The following is a 22,417-nucleotide window of genomic DNA, read 5'->3' as shown; positions in this document are numbered from 1 at the left end:
TTCTCAAAGATACTACTGATCTGTATCTACTTCGGAGTAAATAAAATCGATTGACCTCAGGCCAGTCAGAAATTCTTTTTTCTAAAAACATAATTGTAATCGTCGCGTGAAAAGATTGCATAACTATATATTTTAGCAGGAAGGGATCATTAAGAAGAGTTTGTTACTTCAATTGAATTATTGATGCCATCATAGGAAACAACTATGCAACTAAAAGAAGTCCTCTCTCACAAACACAAATCTATTGGAGGACTGCTTCATCATCACTATGAGTAGCATTTGAATTTATCACCTTTGGATAAGTGAACTCCCCTTGTTTGTGATTCATCCCCCTGCACTCACAGTAGAACACAGTATGCACCATCATGGATAGCACTTTCAGAAGCTGCAGAACAATTACCACAACGGCTCCTGTGGCCCCCGCCCTCTCCACCTGAGCATGGCTCTTCCCCATCCCCAAACCGTATCCTCCAGTGAAAACCCCATCAGCCACAAGAAGAATGGTGGCAATTGCAAACCCCTGCCACCTCCTTCCCTTCACCACCTCCCCTGCCCTGCTCAACGCCTCAAGCCCCCAGCACCCATCCTCCAACACAGACATCACCAGCCCAACCATCCACACCATGCCCAAGTACACATAAAACACACGCGCCAACAAACCGAGAATTACACCCATTGCAATCCAAACACCGGACCCCTCCGCGTCCAGCATGAACACCGCTATCAGAGACACCGACAGAATGGTATAGCCAATGTACAAAAATGTGAAGTGGATCTTTGTAACCAGAACCGCCTTCCATGATCCTCTGATCCTCTTCAACAAGTCCTCTAGCGTCAATTCCTTGCCGGAGTAAGTGATGGCCGATGCCTGCACCACGAGGATAATGAAGAGGAGGGAGAAGAGGTAGGAGGCGACGATGAAGACCTTGTAGATGTGCAGGAAGTCCTCGGCGTCGGCTTTGATTCCTATGATGGCGTCGAAGAATTGGGGCGTGCTGGGGTCCTCCTGGTTCAGCACGTACAGCTTGATGATGAAGTTGAGCAGCAGGGGGTAGATGGAGACGTAGTTGCTGAGGGAGAGGAGAGAGGAGGAGAGCGTGGAGAGGAGGATGATGGGGAGCATCAACTTCTTGTTCTTGAGAGGGATGCAGGTGGCTTCTTTGAGGATGCCGATGACGCCCAACTGCGGTGAATCCATGGATGCTGCAGGAAATGGTTGCTTCAAGGCAAAATCAGGAAAGTTTTTTTGTTGATGCAATTGAATGAGATCGTAATACAACAACGTTTAGCTTTTGTTATTAATTGGATTGTTGTTTTAATAGTTAGTCTATAGTGTCACGTACGCAGAGGTCATTTAGGCAATATAATTGTTTACGTGAATGACATAATTTATGCTAATAGAATTATTAGTAGAATAATTAGCAGGCCGAGCTTGATGATAACAATGAGATCACTTCTTGGAAGAGAAGGGTTTACAGAAGATGACGACTTTCTCAAGGATTAGAAAAAGGTTGCGGCCGGATTGTTTGGTTGGATTAAACAAAACGTGAATCCGACATTCCCATCTGAATGATCCCCCTCTTGTACAAGGACGAATGCTATTGATCGCACTTTACGATCTAGAGGATGGACCGTTCCATTCATTGATGGAATCCGTTGGATCCCACCTGTTATACAAGTGAGAGATACCCTGGTCCAGGAACGAACCAAGGGTACAGGTCCAGAGGATCCCGTCCACTCGTGCACGTGTTGCCTTTTTCCGATGGGTATATTGTTTTTTTCCTTTGATTGGTTCATGGAAAAGAAAGAAAATGCGAACAAAAGAATCATATATAGTCCTAAATCCCTAATAGCAAAGTTAAAATTGTGTTCAGTCTCTATGTCAGAAAAAATTTATTTTTACTCCCTACATATTAACTTTTCTTTGTTTCAACTCCCTTCCAACTTCCTGATACACAACGATTTATCTAATTGTCCTCATTTTTCTAGTAAAAAAAGTCTAAAATGAAATATAATCCCTCTTAAATACAACATATTTAAACTAGAATGGAAAAATAGGACCAGTGAAAATTTTTTATGAAAAATATATTTTTATTTTCATAAGAATAAATATTTTAATCATAAATAATAATTTTTAAATTTAAACACAAGTGATGTTGACGATGATGATAAAGAATCTTATCCTCTTTGAGCTTATGCAGGCTATATCACTCATGCAACCTGATTGTTTATGTATTTTGTTTCCCTTATGATTGTGATAGGGATGTTTATGTTTATATTGTTTGCCTTTCTTGATCATTTTAGGGTTGCTGTTGTTCAAACAAATATCTACTCTGATGGAAAACTTAATTTGTGGTGAGATCATGTGATTTTCAGATTTGGACTACGTATGAGATGATTTATCTTTTCCATGATAAAACTCAAAAAGATATGGATTTACCTAGTTTTTACATCTGTGTTTGGTCATCAAGAATTTTCACTCCATTAGGTTTGGGAGGAAGCTCAAAAGGAATATAGATTGGAAAGTAAGGTCTTTATGCTGGTGTATGTTTAAGTGGGATCATGCACTTTTATCTCTATATGGTCTCAGGCTTATGACATATCCCATGTGTGATATGTTTTACATTAATCATGGCTAGTGATGTGGTGGACTCTGTAGTGACCAAACATCATAGAATATGCTATGCAATATTTTTTTAGCAGATTCAAGGTTTTATGCTAAGCTAATTAACTATATAATCTGCAATGTTGCCAATGAACTTGTGAAAATCAAATTGAACTTGTGAAGTCTGTACCTTAATGTTGATTTTTGTCTCAATACTATGGCATTTCCATTATCTTATTGCATTTGCAATTCAACTTCAGACTAACTGGAATCCCAATGAAATATGTTAACTCTACTACATGTGATTCTTGCTTCTTAATTTTCAATCTAGTGAGATACATTGAGACAACTAGTTAGTTTTGAACTTGTATCTTGTTGCTAAGTTTGGTGGCAGTAATCATTTGGATGGCCAACATTCAATACAGCGGCTTGGGGGCATCTATAAAGATCATAATGGTACCTTTGTTGATGTATGTGTTATGTACAAGCCCAACGATCATTCTTGATGTTACCCTTGGTTCATTAAAGTTGTCCTTTATAAGGCTTAGCAGATGACCTTAATACGGCTGTAGAGGTGCATTCTTTTTTTTATTGCTAATTAAGTTTCATGAATAAAAGTTTGGCTCGACTTGAGCTCCTTGTTGACCAAAAAATAGTATAAACCTAGAATGGGCCTATGGAATTGATTCATTCATTTCTATGATGTTGTGCATCGATCATGGGTCGTGTTAAACTAGAATTCATTAGTTAGAGTATCAGCTGATCCTGATGCTTGTTGACATGCAGGCTATCGAACTTTGCACAAACTTCCAACTAATGTTTCCGAAGGGACTTATTTTCTAGCTATTGTCTCTATAAATCCATTAGAAGAACATTCAAAAAAAATGTTGGAACTGGAAAAAGTCTTTTCTAAATAGCTTTTCACCTTGAATTTCATGGCCAACTTCTCTTTTGAGAACCAAACACTTAGCGATTTTAACTGATACGGGATGTTACGAGCATATCCGAGTATGACGTGGTGGTCAAAGTCAATTTGAGGTAGCGGTCAAAGTCAAGATGAGGTGGCAACCAGCGTGTCACTAAGTCACAGGACTCCGCTCCTCACCTAGTGCTAAGGCTCTTAATCCAAGGACGACTAGTCCGAGAGCCGGCCGGACCTAGTGCTTTACTCTTGTGCCGATATACCTAGTATGTGTCGAGATACCTAGTATATCTCTGGTTAACCATAATCTGATCGGGATTTAGCAGAATGTCGGTCTGTGATAACGTCGGTCACACATTCATTCGGCCGGCTTTGGGGATCTACCTTACCATTCTCAGAGCCCAACTCTCAACATATGGTCGGTCGGTCCTAAAGCTGGTCCAATTGCAAGGATTGATAGTTCCATTCATTGCCAAGATAGACAGAGTAAATCTGACCAGCCTTAACGCGTCAGTCGAGCATATGAGATATACTTTCTTGTTGCTACAGTGTGATTCTCAGAGACCAGAGTATAATGCTGGTCATATTTACGAGGCTCAACGTCCTTACCTCCTACGTAGAGCAGATATGCAGGGCAACTCTCAGTGTTGATCCACTTCCAGAGCTCAGGTTATCACTTCAGGAACAAGCCTCCAAGTACAAGGATGATCGGCTGAAAACACCGTTCGAGAACAAGCCTCCGAGTATAAGGACGATCGACTGAAAGCACCGATCGAGGCTCAGTTCCCCATTCCTTAGGAGCAAATATCCCCGCGTATGGTCGGTCGATCATAGAACCGGCCGAACCTATGAGACTTAGCTCTCTCTATTCAAATATCATATCCCTAGCAGCACAATATACACTTGAGCGGCACAAGGGTTGGACGGTCTTACGGGACTTAGTACTTTGCCTCCTATGTATCTCTCTGCCTAAATAATATACATCTGGTTGGCTAATTGTCCGGCCGAGATATGAGCGAGGGACAACATTGTCAGGGAATCACAACAACCTGTCAGACAATAACAATCATTCGTCAGAGAATATTTTTCTATTATAACATATGCGTTCAATAGAACCTTCTCCGAAGGTGACTATACGCCTGTTATCAGCCGACACATTATGATAGCATATTCTTTTAACCACTTCATTAATGGCGAAAGTTATATATGTAACGGAAGATTTCTCGGACAGTAACGACACATCTTCCTTTACTCGATAGTCTCTGCCATTCGACAGTCTCTGCCATCTCATTATTGCGGAAGCTATGAGAGGTGCTATATAAAGGGGGTACTCTCTGTTGGCAAGGTACACTCACATGTGTGCGACACATCTACCACTCTTCATCTTATTTCCGTCCCGCCACTCTACTGACTTGAGCGTCGAAGGACCTATGCCAGGGACCCTTTCTCTAATTTTGGTATTGACGTTTTGTCTACTCTCTTTGATGTACGCAAAGAAGAAGAAGAAGCTCCTCTTTTCTCCAGTTCTTAGTCCACCCCCAGTCAACAACACATCCACCTATCCAGCGCACCGTCTCTCCATCTTTCAGATAGGATCATTAACAATATATTTTTGTTCCTATTTTGCATGTAGTTGTGCTGCCTTCGATTAATCTTGTGTGTAATGTTTTGACAAGCTTACCTGCACTTTTAGGGTGTCATACAACATCACAAAAGCATAAACGAGTATTTCAATAAGAGAGGAGTTTTGGCAATATTTCTTTTCAAAAGAAATCTACTCTGTCGTTTAGTTTCAATACTTGCAAATACTCATGATCGCAACCTGAAGCAACTAAATGGGGGCCATAAAGCTCATGTGCATTCCAAGGATGAGGTGATCTGTTTTTGTATATTTGTTCTAACTTGAGAAATGTGTGAACCATAGACCCTCACAAACTAGAATTTTAACAATTGATACTTGTACAATATGCAGGCTGATATTCTGGCAAATTATAAGCCCACAATCAATATAACATCATTGATCCCTGAACTAAAGCATGTCTATAAATTGGGTACTGATGCTTTGAATTATTTCAAAAGCTCCCGTCATATTCTACTCTATTACGAGGATCTTGTCAACAACAGGACTATAAGTTATCTATTGCTCTGCCTTGTAAATACATCACTTATTACAGTTCAGACTAGTTTAACTCTAATAACCATTTGTTATGCAGAAGTTGATGGATGTTTTGGATTTCTTAAAATTGCTCAAGCAAAAACTTTTCAGCCGTCATGTAAAAATCCACAAGAAACCACTATCTGATCAGATTGAGAACTGGGGTTCTATCTATGATTAGGATTGTAAACAAGTCGAGTCGAGCCGAGCTTTGGGGTGTTCAAGTTTGTTTGAAAAGATAACCGAGTCGAGTCGAACTTAAAATGAACCAAGCTTTTGAAATGAGTGTTCAAGCTTGGCTTGGTTTATTTTTTATGAGCTTGAGTTTGTCTTGAGCTTGGTTCGTTTAGATGTTATCAATCTCTCAATTGAAGCTTGGCTTGAGTTTGGTTCGAGCTTGGCTTGAGCTTGGTTCATTTAGATGTTATCAAGCTCTCAATTCAAACTTGTTTGATTGTTTGAAACTTTTGATTGTTTAATTGGTTATTAAAATTGATAATTTAAATTTATTTATTTATTTATTTTATTATTTATTTATTTAACATATTGAAAAGAATTTTATTAATAAATATGGTTCGTAAACATTGTTCACGAACGTTAACAAGTTGAACACATATGTGTTCAAACTTGTTTGTTTAGCTTAACGAGTTATTCAAGCTTATTTGTTTAATTAATCTAATGCATATTGAACGAATATAAACAAACTCTTACCAAATCAAACACTAAATTTATTCATGAATATTTGATTCATTTATAGCCCTATATATTATACACTGAAGGGAACACAGTATGAGACTTTCCTGAACGCTGACTACCAATACATCACTTATTTGGCTTGACGAAGCTACGAGCCCTTGAGTCTGTTTCCCCTCCGTAGCAAACCAAACACCATTGCTGAGTCGCATCCACACCAGCTGGCAACAGTAAGATCACTTCTGCTCTCTATCAACTTCCACATCACATCAGATGAACCCAGTCCATTTCGAGCATGCGAGCCAAATTCACCAATCACAGCCCAGCCATTTTATCACCCCACAACCGATCCCAACAACCTCGCAAGGCACAACAATTAAACTGCAGTGATCTTTGTAAAATTTCTTAAACCACACCAGATATCGATCTGGATCAAACTCAATTCCTACTCGATCATCCAGATAAATACCTGTCTGTCTATCTTATGGTCCAAGCCTAATTAATAAAGTTGGCAGTCTACTTAATCTGTGATGATGTAACCATAAAATAATTATCATAAACGCTCAATAACGCGCCATTAAAGGGGAAAAACAAAGTTAATAAAAGCAAGAACGAAAGGGCACCAAATGACTTGCACATTAATGAAAACCCAAGTATAATGGAATGAAAGTGACTTGCTGCCTCATTAGTTCCAACTCATCATCCCTACAAATTTTAGGAAATAAACAATAGACCATATATACCTGCAAAGGTTTTTAACAAAATGGAAATTCATAGATTGTGCATCAACACTAACACTAGTTTGTGGAACTTTTCAGGACTCAAACTTGCTACCAAATCTAGCTAATATGTGGTTTCATCACCATATATCATGCTCTTGAGCATAGAAAGAGCAATGGGTATAATACCCACTAATGCAATTTGAAGATTTTCTGAGGTGCTCATCCTGATGATGATCTGCCCATTCATCTTGTTGTTCAGGCCGACACGAACCACCACCTTCGAGTGTCTTCCAACAGGACTCTGAGTCTGAAAGTTTGCACCCAAAATCGAGTTATTACGCATCCTCATCAGAGAGATCACCAAGGTCGAAAGCCCTTGGCTAATGGGATATTCCTTGTCTCGCAAACGTGTTTCCAAATTTATCCCATAAGCAATATCAGCTTGTGCTCGTACAGCACCAGTGGTTGCAGTTACACTCAACTGCTTCCCAATAGACAGTTGGTCTTCAAATTTTAATCCAGTGGTTATAGTTTTCCCCAAGAAGGTTACAGAAATCCCTCCTGTGGTCTTGTTCTTCTTTGAGGTCTTTCGTTTGGTCTCGCCCCGCATGGTGTAAGCTAGTTGTTTTCCAATCGCTTGAATGTTGAGACCTGTAAGAGTGGAACCGACTTCTCCATGCTTAGCTGCAATGCAGGAATCAACATGGATACTGAATTCCCTTTTGTCCTTGGTCACTTGAGCAGATAACACAGTTGGAAATCGGCCAGCGAAAGCAAGGTTTTCCTCGAGGTTTAACCCGTCAAAACCACAATCATGGTCCCAACCATGCGCATCCAATACTGGCCGGACCTGAAGATGGGAAGCTGGCCCTAGAAAACGGTATCGATATGTTGGGGCATCACAGTCAAACGAGGGTGGTAATACCATATCAGGCATAGGGTTCGGTACAGTTGCTGGGGCATCATCATAATAAAAGTCTTCAACCATCTCATCATCCCCAAAACCTTGCCGTCTTTTGAGCTCATCTTTCCACTGTTTCTTCTGAAGAAGCTTCACCCGGTAATCATACTCATCATAGTAGGCTCTTTTTTGCTCCTTGGTGAGCTTGGCAATCTGCAATTTCCTCAAGGGCTTAAAAGGAGGAAGTTGATCATATCCATTTTCTTCTTCCTCATCTGATAAGTCATCAGAATCAACATCAAAATTATCATTGTCAACTCTTTGGTCAGTGGGCAGTTTTGGATGTTCTCTTGGCTGCAATAATGAAGATAACAAGAAAGGAAGTGGCGGGAACAGAGTTTGTAGTCCAAACAACTTTGCAGGAGAAGAATCCTGAAGCTTTAGCAGGGAATTGACTTCTGATATTATCTTTGAAGAAACACAAAGCAGCAACAATTGTGGCCTCCAAATTACACCATTGGGAAGCATGCCTTGGCCCTCCCTGTTCCTTCTGCAGGATTGATGATTCTCTACAAGAGCTACTGGATTCATTAAGCGCATGTCTCCAGCAGCTATCCGAATGGACTGCTGGACAGCATGTGTCCGCTTAGCGACAAACACCTCATAACTCAAGGGAGAACCCATAGGTCCCTCAGGAGGTGCAGAACCAGCATGTGTGAGAACGATGATGGCATTGGACCAAACAGGCACACCCATAGTGCTTGTGATTGATTTTAGCAGAGGCAAATCATTCTGATCTCTGCCTGCAGTGTCCAAGCGATCCACATACAAAACAATTTCAGGAGGGTTTCTCTTTGTGTTCTTCTTTATTGATGTCAGCATCCTCCTGCTTGATCCCTGGTCCATAGTAGAAGCTCTGAGACCTGGAGTGTCCATTACATGAATTTTAATCCCATCTACCATTCCACTGATTCCTTTGGCAGAAGAGGTCGCTGGCTCAAATGCACTAGTTTGAGTCATCTCCTCACCGAAAATGGAATTAATAGTTGCACTCTTACCCACCCCACTCTTCCCAATAATAAGAATGTTGCATGAGAAGTCTAGACTCTCTTTGCCATTCTCTTCGAGCTGCAGTGCCAGCCTTTTTGCACTCTCAATATTATTAAATGGTTGACGTCTTTGCGTTCCATTGTGAATACCTTCAGCAAAGTTCAGATGATAGAGAACTTGGATGACCAAAGGGTCTTCAGGTGAAAGCCCCAACCTATGAACAAGACGGAGAAACATCACTTTCAGCTGCTCAATCTTCTCATGCAACTTCTTCTGTTCTTCAGTCATGTTGTTATCAGGCTCGGGTGTCACAGCTACTTCAGAAGAGGGAACAGGGTTAGCTCGTAAGAGGTGCATTGGAGGTTTTAGAGGCTGGAATGAAGATCCTAAGCCAGTTGGAAGATCATGTGGGACACTCCTATAAGAGTCTAGAGAAGTGGCAACAATCCTTCCATCAGCAGTAGAGCTGCTTGCTGACTTCAAGAGCGCAACCAACGCCTCAACATCCATGATCTGATTCGGATCCTCCACATTGCTAACAGTATCTTCATCTGAATCTGAGACAATTTTACCATCTATGTCCTTTGAGCTGTCAAACTTTGAATCAGCACTTCCATTTGGAAGACCTTCCACTTCCTGCAGCATCTCTTTTATTACCTCAGAGGCCAAGAATGTCCTTGATTTAACAAAATCATCTGGTACCAAACTTGGCGCTTGAGCTTTGCTATCCTTAGACTCGTCTCCTTTAACCTCTAGCTCCTCCCTTTCAGATTCATTGGCAGTAGCAGATAGAGATTGCTCATATGGAACCGATCCATCTAAATCTGAGACAGGCACGGAGGTATTATCACAGTGCACCTCAGGGGCATTCACATCCAATTCAGTCTTTTGAATATTATTCCCTATCTCATGAACAGATGAATGAACACCCTCAAAATTTGCAGGAACATCCACAATTTCAGAACCTGCCTCAAATGCGATAACAGCTACCTTATCATCCACAACATCAAAAGGTCCTTCAGTACTACTACTACTCATCACATCACCCTTCCCCGGTGAGGCTTCTGTAATCTGACCGTCCATGGAGTGGATGTCTACTGGTTCCTTTTCTAGTGTATCAACAAGTGCAACAGCTTTAATACCTGGACTGGAAACTTCTCCCAACTCAATGGGAAAATTCTCGACTTTCTCATCCTCTGTGGTTCCCTCATCCTCGATTTGCCTCTCTTCTTCTGTTCTTTGAAGAGTGTCATCCTGAGCTGGTTCTTTCTCCTCAACACCGGTAATCACATCTCGTGAACCATCCTCAATACTGAAGTTTTCAGCTGGCGAACCATCTTCCACACTCATAGCATCGTAAATCTCATCAAAATCTTCATATAACTCATTTTCTTCATCCTCCTCGACCAGATCCTCATCGGATTCCCCGTCCCCAGAGGGCTTAGCTTTAGGCATCCAGGAATTGCTCGGCAAGCCAGCTCCTTTGGGCAACACGGTGACCTCCGACGAGCCGACGCTCTCTTCGTCGGCGTCAGAGGCGGTGTCAAATTCCTCCACCAACTCCGCCTCCTCCTCCTCCTCCTCCTCCAGTACCAGCAGCGGCTCGTTTTCATCGGACGAAATTGGCGCACGGATGCGGAGAGAGGGCGGAGAAAGCGCCTCCGTTGCAGCGGAAAAGGAGGCGGGGTTGAGCAACGAATCCATGAAAAACCGTGTTATTACTTTGGATTCAAAGGAGAGGGAGGATATGGATTTATTTCGAAGAGGGAGGAGCGAGAGGAGAGCCACAGAAGTTACATACCTCTGTCTGTGGCAAGAAGATAAGGTATAGGCAGATAGATTTTAGGGTTTTGCTTTTGAATTAGCGCTAATTCGTTAATATATTTCATATGAAACAATTTATCTTTCTTTTTAAAAAAAATTAATTTATCAGAGCTTTTTGTTGGATTTGCTTTGCTTAGTTTAGTTTATATTTCTTTCATCCATCAATTTATTTAATTTGACGAAATAAAGTTTTTGTTTTCCTTTTTCTTTTTTCCTTCTTTCAAATAGTATAGGTGACCCAATCTTTTCCCATTGCCGCCTCTCAATCATCGACATCTCCCCTCCCCAACTTGCAAGATTCAACCTGCAACATACCAATTTTATTTTCTAACTATATTGGCTACAGTTAGAAGGGATAATTTGACCGTTTCAGCGGTCTATTTTCCTCTCCCACTCATCACAGTTAATCTCACGGACTCTTCTTCCTCTTCGTCTCGTCACAAACGGCCGGGTCTCCTCATCCTCGCCACGGCCGCTGGCCGGAGTCAAACTCCACCATCCTCTATTCCTCTCCAAGGAACCCTTTCGCTTCTTTTCCCTCGATCAGCGCACAACAGAACTGAGGACACGAGTCATTCGGATCCGGGACTCCATCTCCACTCATCGTCGGAGCAACCACCTTCTTCTTCTCTTGATTGGGAGCAAAACTCTCAAATTGATGCATTTGTCCCAAAAATATTTCTTTTTGGTGAAGTTTACTTCATTCTCCGAAGACAATTTGACACAAAGTTCTCACTTCTTATTTCTTCACAGGAAACAGACATCGGAAGGCATGTAAATAATCACCGGAAGCATCCTTCCAATTAAGTCCGGCAACTGGTGAAGCAACTTGTTAGGTGATGCTGTAATCAGCATTAATAACAGAAAAGAAATAGTTTTTTTTTTTTTTTTTTTTATTAAAATAGAGGCATCGGATTCTGATCTTTGATTTTAAAGCACAAGAAGTGGAAAAATCTAGTGGACGAGTGGGCGAAATCCAATTTCACAAACGATACTGCTTAGCCAGCAATCATTTGTAAACTTTTAGTCCTATTCAAAATCAACAAAGAATAATGGGAAATAAAGTGAAAAAAATTCTCTTTGTTCATATGATTCTCTCAATGTATCTGATTATTAAATTACGTGAATCGCAGCCAATGGAGCCTCTACACAATAGAAACATGGAAGGAACTCTCAAAATGGCAATCAAGTATTAAACATTTTGTTTCTTCTCACCAATCCCTAATCATCTGAGCTTTTCTACTTATTTTGTTGGAATTGGTTGGCAAACTTTTGTTATGTGGTTAAGATGGACCCCCCTAGACGCAGGTCAAAGTCCAAGAAGCCAACGGATGAGGTGGTCAGAGTCAAGAATCAATCAATCTTATGAGCAATCAACAAAACCTAGAGCTCATCCGACTGGATCTTGTGGCCGGTCGAACCTCAAGTCCTGACCTTCAATCTCCTTACATGTGAAGCTTGAGGTAGATCGAGGACTCACCCGATCAAACCCTTGGGCCGATCGGGTTTTATGTCCTGACTTCTAGCACATGCACAAGGCCTAAAGATAGGTATCATGTAGCTCAACCAATTGTTCCAACCAATCGAACCTATGGGATGACTGGACACCTAGGATGCCTGAGCCAAGTGAAGAGGTCAAGTAAAGGCCGAATCCTCTACTATACACAGCAAGACCAAGCTGGTAATGTCCATGAGTGGTTACTAAGCGGATTATATTGAGGACTCGATCGCTAAGCCCGGAGAGGCTATTATGGGCCTACGACCCAATGACCTCGTACTCTTTTTGGTATTTGGTGCCACAGAGGACAGAGAATATCCGCCAGATAAATCACACTTTCGAAACTTCCAACATGTCAAATCATAGAGATTTGTGGACTCATTTTAGGAAAAGAGTCAGAGTCACTTTATGGCATGTCCTTTCTAAGAAGTGATTTGAAATTCATGCATAAACACAATAGTGACATTATAAAAAGGGGTCTTCATTCACAGGCGCAAGTACATGACGCTACATAATTTTACACGCTCGCTACTACTATTTGTTTTACTATTTCTTTCCAAAAGCCGATCACTGACTTAAGTATCAAAAGATCAACATCAGGGACCTCTTCCTTGGCCCGACGCTAACGCTCTTTGCGACACGCAGGATAGCGAGAGTCTCCATCAAGTCAACGCTAGAGCCACGTTCCCAACCATCTACCTTTTCCACTTTCGGACAGGATCATATTTGACGTCGTCTGTGGGAACTTTACTTGCATCCTAGATATGAAGAAGGAAGACGCTGGATAATTTACTACAGTGACCTTGATGCAAGAAGAATTGGAGATGTTGGTAAATGCTCATGCTGCAAGGAAGGTGCAACAACAACAACAAGTAGCAGCTGAGTTCCATATGCTAAATGACCGTGCTATATCTGCGACTAGCCAACACGTTGAACATGGAACCCGAGTGGAGGGTCTGGCCGGACTCCAGCCAAACCACCCTCTACCAGGTGCCTTTCCTCAAGTGCTCGTTCTACTGACCAGCCTGCCACCGGTGTCACATTCACCGATTACATATCACAGGGCATTATTCCGAACACCCTTGGAGGACCCAGGCTGAGCTGAGAAGACGCAAGGATCATCTTCCGAAAATGAGACTGCCCAGGACATTCGTAAAGGCAAAGCACCAAGAGTCAACGATTTGCCCGAGTGGGTAAACATGTCGTTTTCCCAAGAAATCCTTGATAACCAGTTGCCAGCTCATTTCCGACCCCTATTGATCGGGAATACAGAGGAGCAACCGACCCCGAAGACCACTTACTCAAGTTTGAGCATATAGTCATAATCCACCAGTATATCGACGGAGTTAAGTGCTGAGTGTTCCTCACTACCTTCTCTGGCTCTACGTAGAGATGGTTCAAAAGGTTGCCCACCAGGTCCATCTGTTATTTCAATGACTTTTGAACGACCTTCCTTTATCACTTTGCTAGCAGCCGCCGCTATCGCAAGATAACACTTAGTTTGTTCTCACTCCGCAAGGGCCCAAGAAGACATTGAGGGTCTATATCAAGAGATTCAATCAAGTGACCGTGGATGTCCTGTCAGCCACTCAAGAAATTTTGGTAAGCGTCTTCTTCTAGAGACTTACAGATAATGATTTTTCTCGGTCCCTCATCAAAAAGCCTCCGAGAGATTTCGACTATTTGCTCGAACGAGCCACTAAGTGCATCAATGTTGAAGAAGCTCAGTCCGTTCAGAAGAAAAAAGTTGCTCCTGACCCAACATCACCTTTGAGCGCCGATTGTCCAACAATAATTTACCTCCCAAAGGACCTCGACCGGGCCCTCTGCCACAACATCATGAGTTCAGGCTGCATGAGATCAGAATCGCATGCCAATCATGAGTTCAGACCGCATGAGATCATAATTGCATGGGTTGCATGGACCTTTCGTGAATGTTTCATCACCGGACTGATGCCTACCAGCAAGTATCTCGAGCTAATTAAAGATATAGCAAGAATGGAGTCATCTTCATCCCAAAAATGACGATTCCCAATCCAATTTGGTAGTAAATTAACCAAGATAAAAGAAAAATTCAGAGTTTAGTACACAATAATGAAGGAAGAAAGGGAAAAGTTGAGCAATTGAAAGTTCCAAAATGGAGCTCTCATTCCCATCACAATGGAACGAAGATGGTTGCTATAGAGCCATAAAATTGAAGATATTTGAAACAATGATTTTACTATCAACCGACCAAGAATCAACAACAATACTGAAAGAAGAACCTAAAAATCCGTTAGAAGAAAGAGAAAACATTTCAACCCATAACAAAAACTCCAAATCTACACAGACAATCAAAGAATCGGAGTTTAAAACTGACTTCAACTAACCTTGGTCCACTAATGAGGCAGCAGAGTGCAAAAATGATAATTGCATGCACCTCCATGGCAGTCGTCACTCCTACTCCTCGTCAATGAAGCAGCGATCTCTGTAGCTGCTCCTCTTCTCCGCGATCGAAAGGGTTTCGATTCTCAATTTGGAATAGAGTAGTGAGGGAGAGGGGGCTCTAACAGCATCACAGTCGTTGGAGCTCTCGGAGAGCTCCTTCTTTGCCACATCCGCACCACGTCAAATGCAAAAAACCTCATACATCTTTCCATTATAAAAAAAATCTTTCAACAACTTTTTCATGGATCCCATATTTTTTAAACCCCCCACAATACAAGCATTCAACCACAAAAGTCCTCAGGGCGTAGCACAGCTAGAGGCGCATGGTTTCATGGCCAAGAGGTTCAAGGTTCGATTATCGGGGTGTCATTATCTGGGGTTAGAGTCTTGGTCATGCGCTTTCAGCTATGTACCTGTATTTACCTCTCTCCATATCCATGGGACCGGCTCTAGGGGCCGCTGATGTGGCGGTTCCACATTTTATTCAACCACAAAATATGAATACAAGCAAATTGACAAAATTAATAGACATTAACATGAATAAAACTAAGTAATCCAAACTATAATCCACACATTCACTTCAATTATCAAAGACTACCCTTGCCGTCACACAAGGGCCCGACGATCGAACCCCGAACTCCGGTGAACAGTAGCTCACTACCGGACTTGTTGCAAACTATGACCACAGCAATGGGATGATACGACTCGTCCATCAAAGAACCCCCTCAGATGGAAGTTGCTAGAAAATTGAGTTGCTGGAAAAATTGGATGGACTGATGCCGCCACTTCTCTGCATCTGTTGCCTGAACCCCAGTAGGAAGAAGCTTTGGAAGGTAGTTGGAAGGTGAGGTCACACCGAAGAAACCCTCTCCAGCGAGGTGAAGATCATCACCGTCGTCCGCTTGCTGCCCCACTGAGAAGCTATTGTCGTCGCCACTAGAATCAAGAAGAGAATGTGGATTGTGGATGACCGGCCGACAACAGTGAAGAGCAGCGATCGACCGACGACAGTGAAGAGCAGAAGAGGGGTCGTGCGACCGGAGAGAAGGAAGGAAGAAGAAGGGAAGAAGAAGAGGTGTGCTCCGTTGCTTTGTCACGTGCCCTAGTGAAGAATCGCAAGAAAAAAGGGGCGCAAAGAAGAAAAAATGACGCTACCTCTTCTTCTTCCCTTCTTCCTTACTTCTCTCCGGCCGACAACCCCTCTTCTTCTCTTCATTGTCGCCAGCCGGTTATCCACAATCCACATTCTCTTCTGGATTCCAACGGCAACAACAACAACATTCTCAGCGAGGCAGCAAGCGGGCGACGACGACAATCTTCACCGGAGTTCGGGGTTCGATCGTCGGGCCCTTGTGTGACAGCAAGGGTAGTCTTTGGTAATTGAAGTGGATGTGTGGATTGTGGTTTGGATTACTTAGTTTTATTCATGTTAATGTCTATTAATTTTTTCAATTTGTTTGTGTTGATGTTTTGTGATTGAATGCTTGTATTGAACTTTATTTCCATGTTTGAATTGTACATACTATGCTTAATTAGATTCACGCCTACAATGTGTCCGATGAATTGCTTTAACCAATAGTTATGTTCAATTTAATGCATTTTAGTTTGTTTAATTCTTGCTTTGTCTTATTCTTTCAATTTTGTTAAGTTCTAGTTTTGATTGAATGCAATTAGGATATATTAGTTTATGTTTTGTTTCATGCTTTAGGTTTCGTTATATGCTAGTTTCGTTGATGCTTTACTTTATATTGTCTTTTATTTTCTATAATTGTAGTTAGGTTAGACTTAACTTTTATCACTTGTATTATCTTTCATTTACTAGATTAGGTTTTATTTAATATTTTGTCATTTCATTCCTTAGTTTAATTGTGTTGATGGTTAATCCATAGCGTAGAGTGACAATGCGTTGTTGATTAATTATTGACACTTAATTAGATTTCATTCCAGCATTAGATTAGTTTCCTACTTATTTCGTTTTTCATTGTTTGGTTTAGAATTAAAATTCAAAATCTTCATTTCCATATAAAAAATCCTAAAAATAAGAATAATATACAATCCTAGATTATCATCCTATTGTCCTTCATATGAATCAGTGATCCAAAGCACTTGTAACTGATTAATGCTATGCGGCCCTAAAATAGTTATATTGTCATGAAAAATGCTGGCTGGCCTTCTTGTCGATCCTTTTGAGGTCGGTCCAGGTATCGCATCTCATGCTTTCTATTCCAGCTGCTTGATTCGTGGAGAACAGCTTTGATGGGTCTTATTGCGTTTTGATGAACAAAAGGTTGCAACGAGTAAGGTTGGATCATTTTTAGGAAAACTGAACAAGTAGTGTTTTGGAGTTGAATTCATACACCATTGCATGATCGTGCTGCCAGTGAACACAGCCTTGCCTTTTGCATTGGCTAGAAGCCATTTTCCATGACTAGCTAAGAATCCGTACAATAGGCAAGCATCATATCACAGCATCCCTTGATGCAACAACAGTTGTTCTTGCGGCTGCTGCTGCCAGTCCTAGATTTCAGCCTTCTGTCTCTCAGCGTTTCCCAGTTTCGACAAATGGTTCGAACTCAGTACTTGAAACAATCAGGCCAACTTGATCAGTTAGATCAGCTCAGCCTAATGGATTCGGTCTATTGGGCCCAACTGACTTGCCGATTGAACAATTTAGAATAGGCCAACTATCACAACTACATTGGTCGATCCGTTCAATGGAGTTAGGCCCACACCATTTCATCGGACAGTTTCTTTGCTCGCTGACAAAATACACAAATCGCCTAAAAAATAGCCTTCATTATCCACGTTAAATATTCAAAGCTTGTCTCAAGAGTAGAAATGATATAAATCAATTGATATCACTTACAAAAGATCACTTGCAAAATTACTCTGCAAGGGGATTATCCATCTCCTGAAGGATCGTACTAATCTCCTAAATCTAAAACATAATAAAAAAACCTTACGAAAGAATCGCCTTGATCTTACTACTCTGCTTATCAGTTAGAGAATTGGGAAACAAAATCTCAAAAGTTACATATAAATCTCCTTTTTTTGTGCTTAAGTGCAGTGGCATCCCTTCGCCTTTGAACTTCCTCACCTCTTTTGGTTTCGTGATACCCTGAGAAAACAAACCAGCAAATTGATAAAAAAAACACTTGAGAAAGGACAGCAAAATTTGGCGCTGACTGATTTTATCACCTTGGTGCCTATTTCAACGCGTCGATCATGGAGATGCTTAATGGTCTTCTCAAAACCTACAAGCGCTTGAAGCTGAAACAGGAAGACAATATGTGTTAACTTATTACCGAACTGGAACGACGGGGCCAACGCTCGCAACATTAAAGCTAAGCCCTGAGTATGAAAACACTGAAAAAGTGTAGCAGAAACTAAGAACCAGTGAAATGGTGATGGTTGCATGCAAGTCGTTCCCTTCCCGTCGGAACTGTTTGTGAGGTGCTGTTTGAATCCTGAACTGCTCATTGCAGTATAGGTTCAGAGAATAACCTAATGTGTATGTTCCAAGGACAAGTGCAATGAAATACCTTCAGATCTCCAGCTTCTCCATCAATCTTTGGTTCACCATCCTCATAGAATAGCACCTCCTAAGACCAGTTCAAAAAAATTTATAACGAGCTATCAAGAATACAGATAATTAGGCAAACCCAACATCAGCCACTCCTAGTGTGTTGATACAACTTAAAAAATATTTTTTTAAAAAAATAAGAGAGGCTACTAAGAACTTCTTCGGAAACTTTTTTGGCAAACATTAAACTGTAAGATAAAAGCCACTACAAATTTTAGCAACTTACTTGTCCATCTTGCATCCCTTTCTCAATATCTACTGTAATGAAGTAACCTTCTAGCACATACTTCACATTTGAGCATTGCTCACAGACCTGAAAAACAAAAAAATTATAATCTTGATATATGAAACCAACTGTAACGTAGCAAAATCATTAATGTGTCATAGAAACTACTACATCCAAGGATAAATTTAAGTATAGATAGAAATTTGAAGCATTCAATCATCCACAGGACAATTTATTTACCTGTTTGGTCATCTGCTTAAATATTCCTGGAGAAAGTTGAATGTGGTATACTTCATTTCTGCAGTTACAGTGCCGCTTACCTGGAGCTGGCTTTATGACATTCTTTTTCCTCCATACCTGATAGATAATATACAACATGGTAAATAGCTAAGTGTTATCAGAAAATGTGGATTGTTAGATATCTTCAAGCTGCTATTCTCCCATAAGCAACTTACTTCTTGCTAACAAATAAAAATTATCACAAGTTGCCAAAACAAAAACAGCCTTATCCCAATAAAAACCATAAATAGCCAGATCAGAGATTTCCAGAATTGTGTTTGGAAAATTGGTGACAGCCATGCAATTAATTGATTACTAATCTTCAAAATGGTAAAATCATCCCAGAAGTAGTCAACTACATTACCTTCAAAGAGCCACCCATGTATAAATCTTCTAGTGTGGCATCCAAGTCGACAATTACATCGTCACCTTTTGGTATCACTTCTTCCTGTTTTTCCTGGTGACCACCATTTCCAAAAAATCTATAAGGAAAAAAGAAATGACATGAGACGTACTGCTAAATATGACTCATCCCTAAATATAAATATTTCCATGATAATTAATTTTTTTAAGAAAACACTCAAACAATAAACCTCAGTCTTCATAAAGCGATGATTCATATTTGAAACAGCAAACAGGTGAATGGGAAACCCAGATCGACTGGGAGAACACAATTTGCATGTGAAAACAGGCATTTCATTATTTGGATTATGTGGCTATTTTAATAAGCAATTGAGAGAATTTCCTATTGGCAACATTGAACACAACAGAAGCGACTTCACGTAAAACAAAATTAACAAAGATAAATTCAAAAGTGAACAACACACATATATAAATGAATGGCACAAATTACCTTGTTTACAAAATAAATTAATTTTAAAAAATTGTACAAAATTCCAATCACCATAATTAATTTTAAAAAATTGTACACATATATATCAACGTTTGTCCCCTCGGGACGGTGCGGTGGCTAAGGCATGGGATGTTGCCACTTTGTCCCCTAAGGACCAACGAATCGCCTTTTGCCACATTGATTTCCATGAGCACAAAATGCGATTGATTACCATGAGAAATGGTGAAATGATAAACTTAAGGATACACATTATCTAACCAGAATTTTATATCAGGCTACCAGAAGAGAACCGAGTACCCAACACATTCTTGTACCTAAGTGTTAGTCTTATTTTAACATATTCCATTATCGCATTCTTGAAATGATATGCTCTATTTCTTACAAAAAATTCATACCTAAAGTTCTCATCACGTCCTTAGCATCATCTTACAAACTGTTGCATCAACAAGAGATGAACAGAAGTTACTGGACGATCTGAATCAAGTGCCTATTCTTATTACTCACATTAGTCTAGAATCAGATTATTTAACGTGCACTATGTTGCTTGAAATTCACAAAGGTGGTGGATCAAATTGTCTAAACATGAGTGCTAACACAATCCCAATGTAGCTTCCACAAACTGCGCATTCATGATAATGCTATCATAGAAGGCTAAGTTAAGAATGAAATTCCTGAATTGGTCAAAGTGAACCCAAGGAAAATAACGAAAAAAGAATCAATTGAAATATAAGGATGATTAATCTACGTCATAAAATTGGATAGAGGTAAGAATACAATTTAATAGAAGACAGATAGTCATGTGTTAGCACATGTTGAAGCACTGTAAGATCCAGATGAACCAAGAGGAGATACATAGAAAAGTAGTTCATTTTAAGGCTCTTACTCGTTAAATATATCTTGGATGTTCATTCCTGAACCCCTTCCCCCACCAGCAGCATTCTGCTTGAGTCCCTCTTCTCCATACCGATCATAGATATTTTTATTCTCCGGGTCCGACAGCACTTCGTATGCTGCAACATCAAAATAGGAAACAAGGAGTAAACAAATAAGTTCGAGCAGAAAAAAAATAGTGCGCATATCCTACCATTATTGATCTCTGCAAACTTTTTGTTGGCCTCCTCATTGCCCTGGTTCTTATCTGGATGGTATTTCAGAGCCAGCTTCCGGTAAGCCCTCTTAATCAGCTCCATAGAAGCGCCCTTGGGAACTTGCAACACGTCATAATAGCTTTTCCTGAGGAAAGAAGACCCCGAGAAATTTTCACTAAGCCCCCAAAAGAGCATTTCAAACGAAAATGGACCGTAATCGTACCCTCCGAGAGCGGAAAGAAGCTGAGACAAGAGGAAGACGAAGAGCAACAGCCACCGCCGTGGAGGAGGCGCCATTGGAGCGACAATCTGCTCCCACCGCAGCAATCAAAGGCGTTGGATTTTAGAATCGAGGATTAGGGATCGAGATCTTCTCCACGCCGTTTGTTCTTCGATGTGAATGCTCCTTTTTAAAACCCAAACCTTAGGTGTGTTTGGTTATAAGTTTATATATATATATATAATCTTGATTATATAATATATCAAGAACGTTATAAGAAATAAAATATAACTAAATATTATTTATTTCAACCTAATTAATATAATAAAAATTTATTTATTTATTTTTTTAATAAATAATCTAGATTAATATTTTACTATATTATCCTAATTACAAAATCAATCCTATATATATATATATATATATATATATTATTTTTTAAACTCTATCTTGTTTTTTAATTTTTTCTTTTTCACATTTTTATAGTATCCTAATTACAAAATCAATCCCATATATATATATATATTATTTTTTAAACTCTATCTTGTTTTTTAATTTTTTCTTTTTCACATTTTTTTTATTTTTATATGTTATCTTTTTATTGTTTTATTTCTTTTAGTTTTTTATTTTTTCATTTTTTATATTTTTTTATATTTTTTTTTATGTTTTTAATTTTTCCTATTTTTATTTTTTATGTTTTTAATCTTTTTAATTTTTTTTTAAAATCTATTTTTTATTTTTAATGTTTTTTTATTATTTTTTACGTTTTTTATATTTTCCCATTTTTTATGTTTTTTTAAAATTTTTTCCTTTTTTTTTTATTTTTTTAATGTTTTTCTATTTTTTTAAAAAAAAATTATGTTTTTTACTTTTTTTAAAAAAAATTATTTTATTTTTTATATTTATATATATATATATATATTTTACATTTTACTTTTTTATCATAGTTTTCTATTATTTGGGTAAAAAATTTTTGTTAATTCCAGAATCAAGAAAAATCTAAATTTTTCGATTCCGATTTTCTAAAATTTTTCGATTCTGATTGCATGTATCACATTACTTGAGAATAATGATCATCTAAATTAAATAAATTTTTATTGATAATTTTAGATGAATAATTATGATTATCAAGACTTAACGTACTCGTAGTTTTTGTTATTTTATTTATTTCACTGAATCAGTGGTTTTGAAGAGCATTTTTAATGGAACGTGTGAGGGAACAAGGCCGAGGAGGACCAATGAGAGAACGGCATTTAGGTGTCTTAGCCAATGAAAATAGGTAAAATGTGGATGAGTTTTATAACATCTAATATTAAAGGCCTTTAATTATTTGATTTTATAATAATAATAATAATAATAATAATAATAAAT

At 39.5% G+C, this 22,417-nt stretch overlaps 3 protein-coding genes and 1 pseudogene across 3 annotated transcripts; 1 reads left to right on the top strand and 3 right to left on the bottom strand.

Moving 5' to 3' along the window:
• Positions 1-241: 241 nt before the first annotated feature.
• LOC122004790 lies at positions 242-1,198 on the bottom strand. Its single transcript, XM_042559622.1, has one exon. The coding sequence runs from the start codon at positions 1,196-1,198 to the stop codon at positions 242-244; it is 957 nt and encodes a 318-aa protein (XP_042415556.1).
• A 2,903-nt stretch (positions 1,199-4,101) lies between these two features.
• LOC122004789 lies at positions 4,102-6,521 on the top strand (annotated as a pseudogene).
• A 492-nt stretch (positions 6,522-7,013) lies between these two features.
• LOC122007367 (translocase of chloroplast 101, chloroplastic-like) lies at positions 7,014-10,895 on the bottom strand. Its single transcript, XM_042563230.1, has one exon. The coding sequence runs from the start codon at positions 10,750-10,752 to the stop codon at positions 7,219-7,221; it is 3,534 nt and encodes a 1,177-aa protein (XP_042419164.1). The 5' UTR covers positions 10,753-10,895; the 3' UTR covers positions 7,014-7,218.
• A 6,701-nt stretch (positions 10,896-17,596) lies between these two features.
• On the bottom strand, positions 17,597-21,252 carry LOC122004824 (dnaJ protein ERDJ3B-like). The gene is made up of 10 exons (XM_042559649.1): positions 21,050-21,252; positions 20,823-20,971; positions 20,622-20,748; positions 19,250-19,367; positions 18,847-18,963; positions 18,607-18,693; positions 18,340-18,399; positions 18,192-18,269; positions 17,996-18,067; positions 17,597-17,915 (listed from the first exon to the last, which is right to left on the bottom strand). Exons 1-10 carry the CDS (start codon positions 21,121-21,123, stop codon positions 17,757-17,759), a joined length of 1,041 nt encoding a protein of 346 aa, XP_042415583.1. The 5' UTR covers positions 21,124-21,252; the 3' UTR covers positions 17,597-17,756.
• Positions 21,253-22,417: the final 1,165 nt, after the last annotated feature.

This window comes from Zingiber officinale, chromosome 7B (assembly GCF_018446385.1).
Source record: "Zingiber officinale cultivar Zhangliang chromosome 7B, Zo_v1.1, whole genome shotgun sequence".
Taxonomy (NCBI): Eukaryota; Viridiplantae; Streptophyta; class Magnoliopsida; order Zingiberales; family Zingiberaceae; genus Zingiber; species Zingiber officinale.
This window is presented reverse-complemented; position numbering and strand designations above follow the sequence as displayed.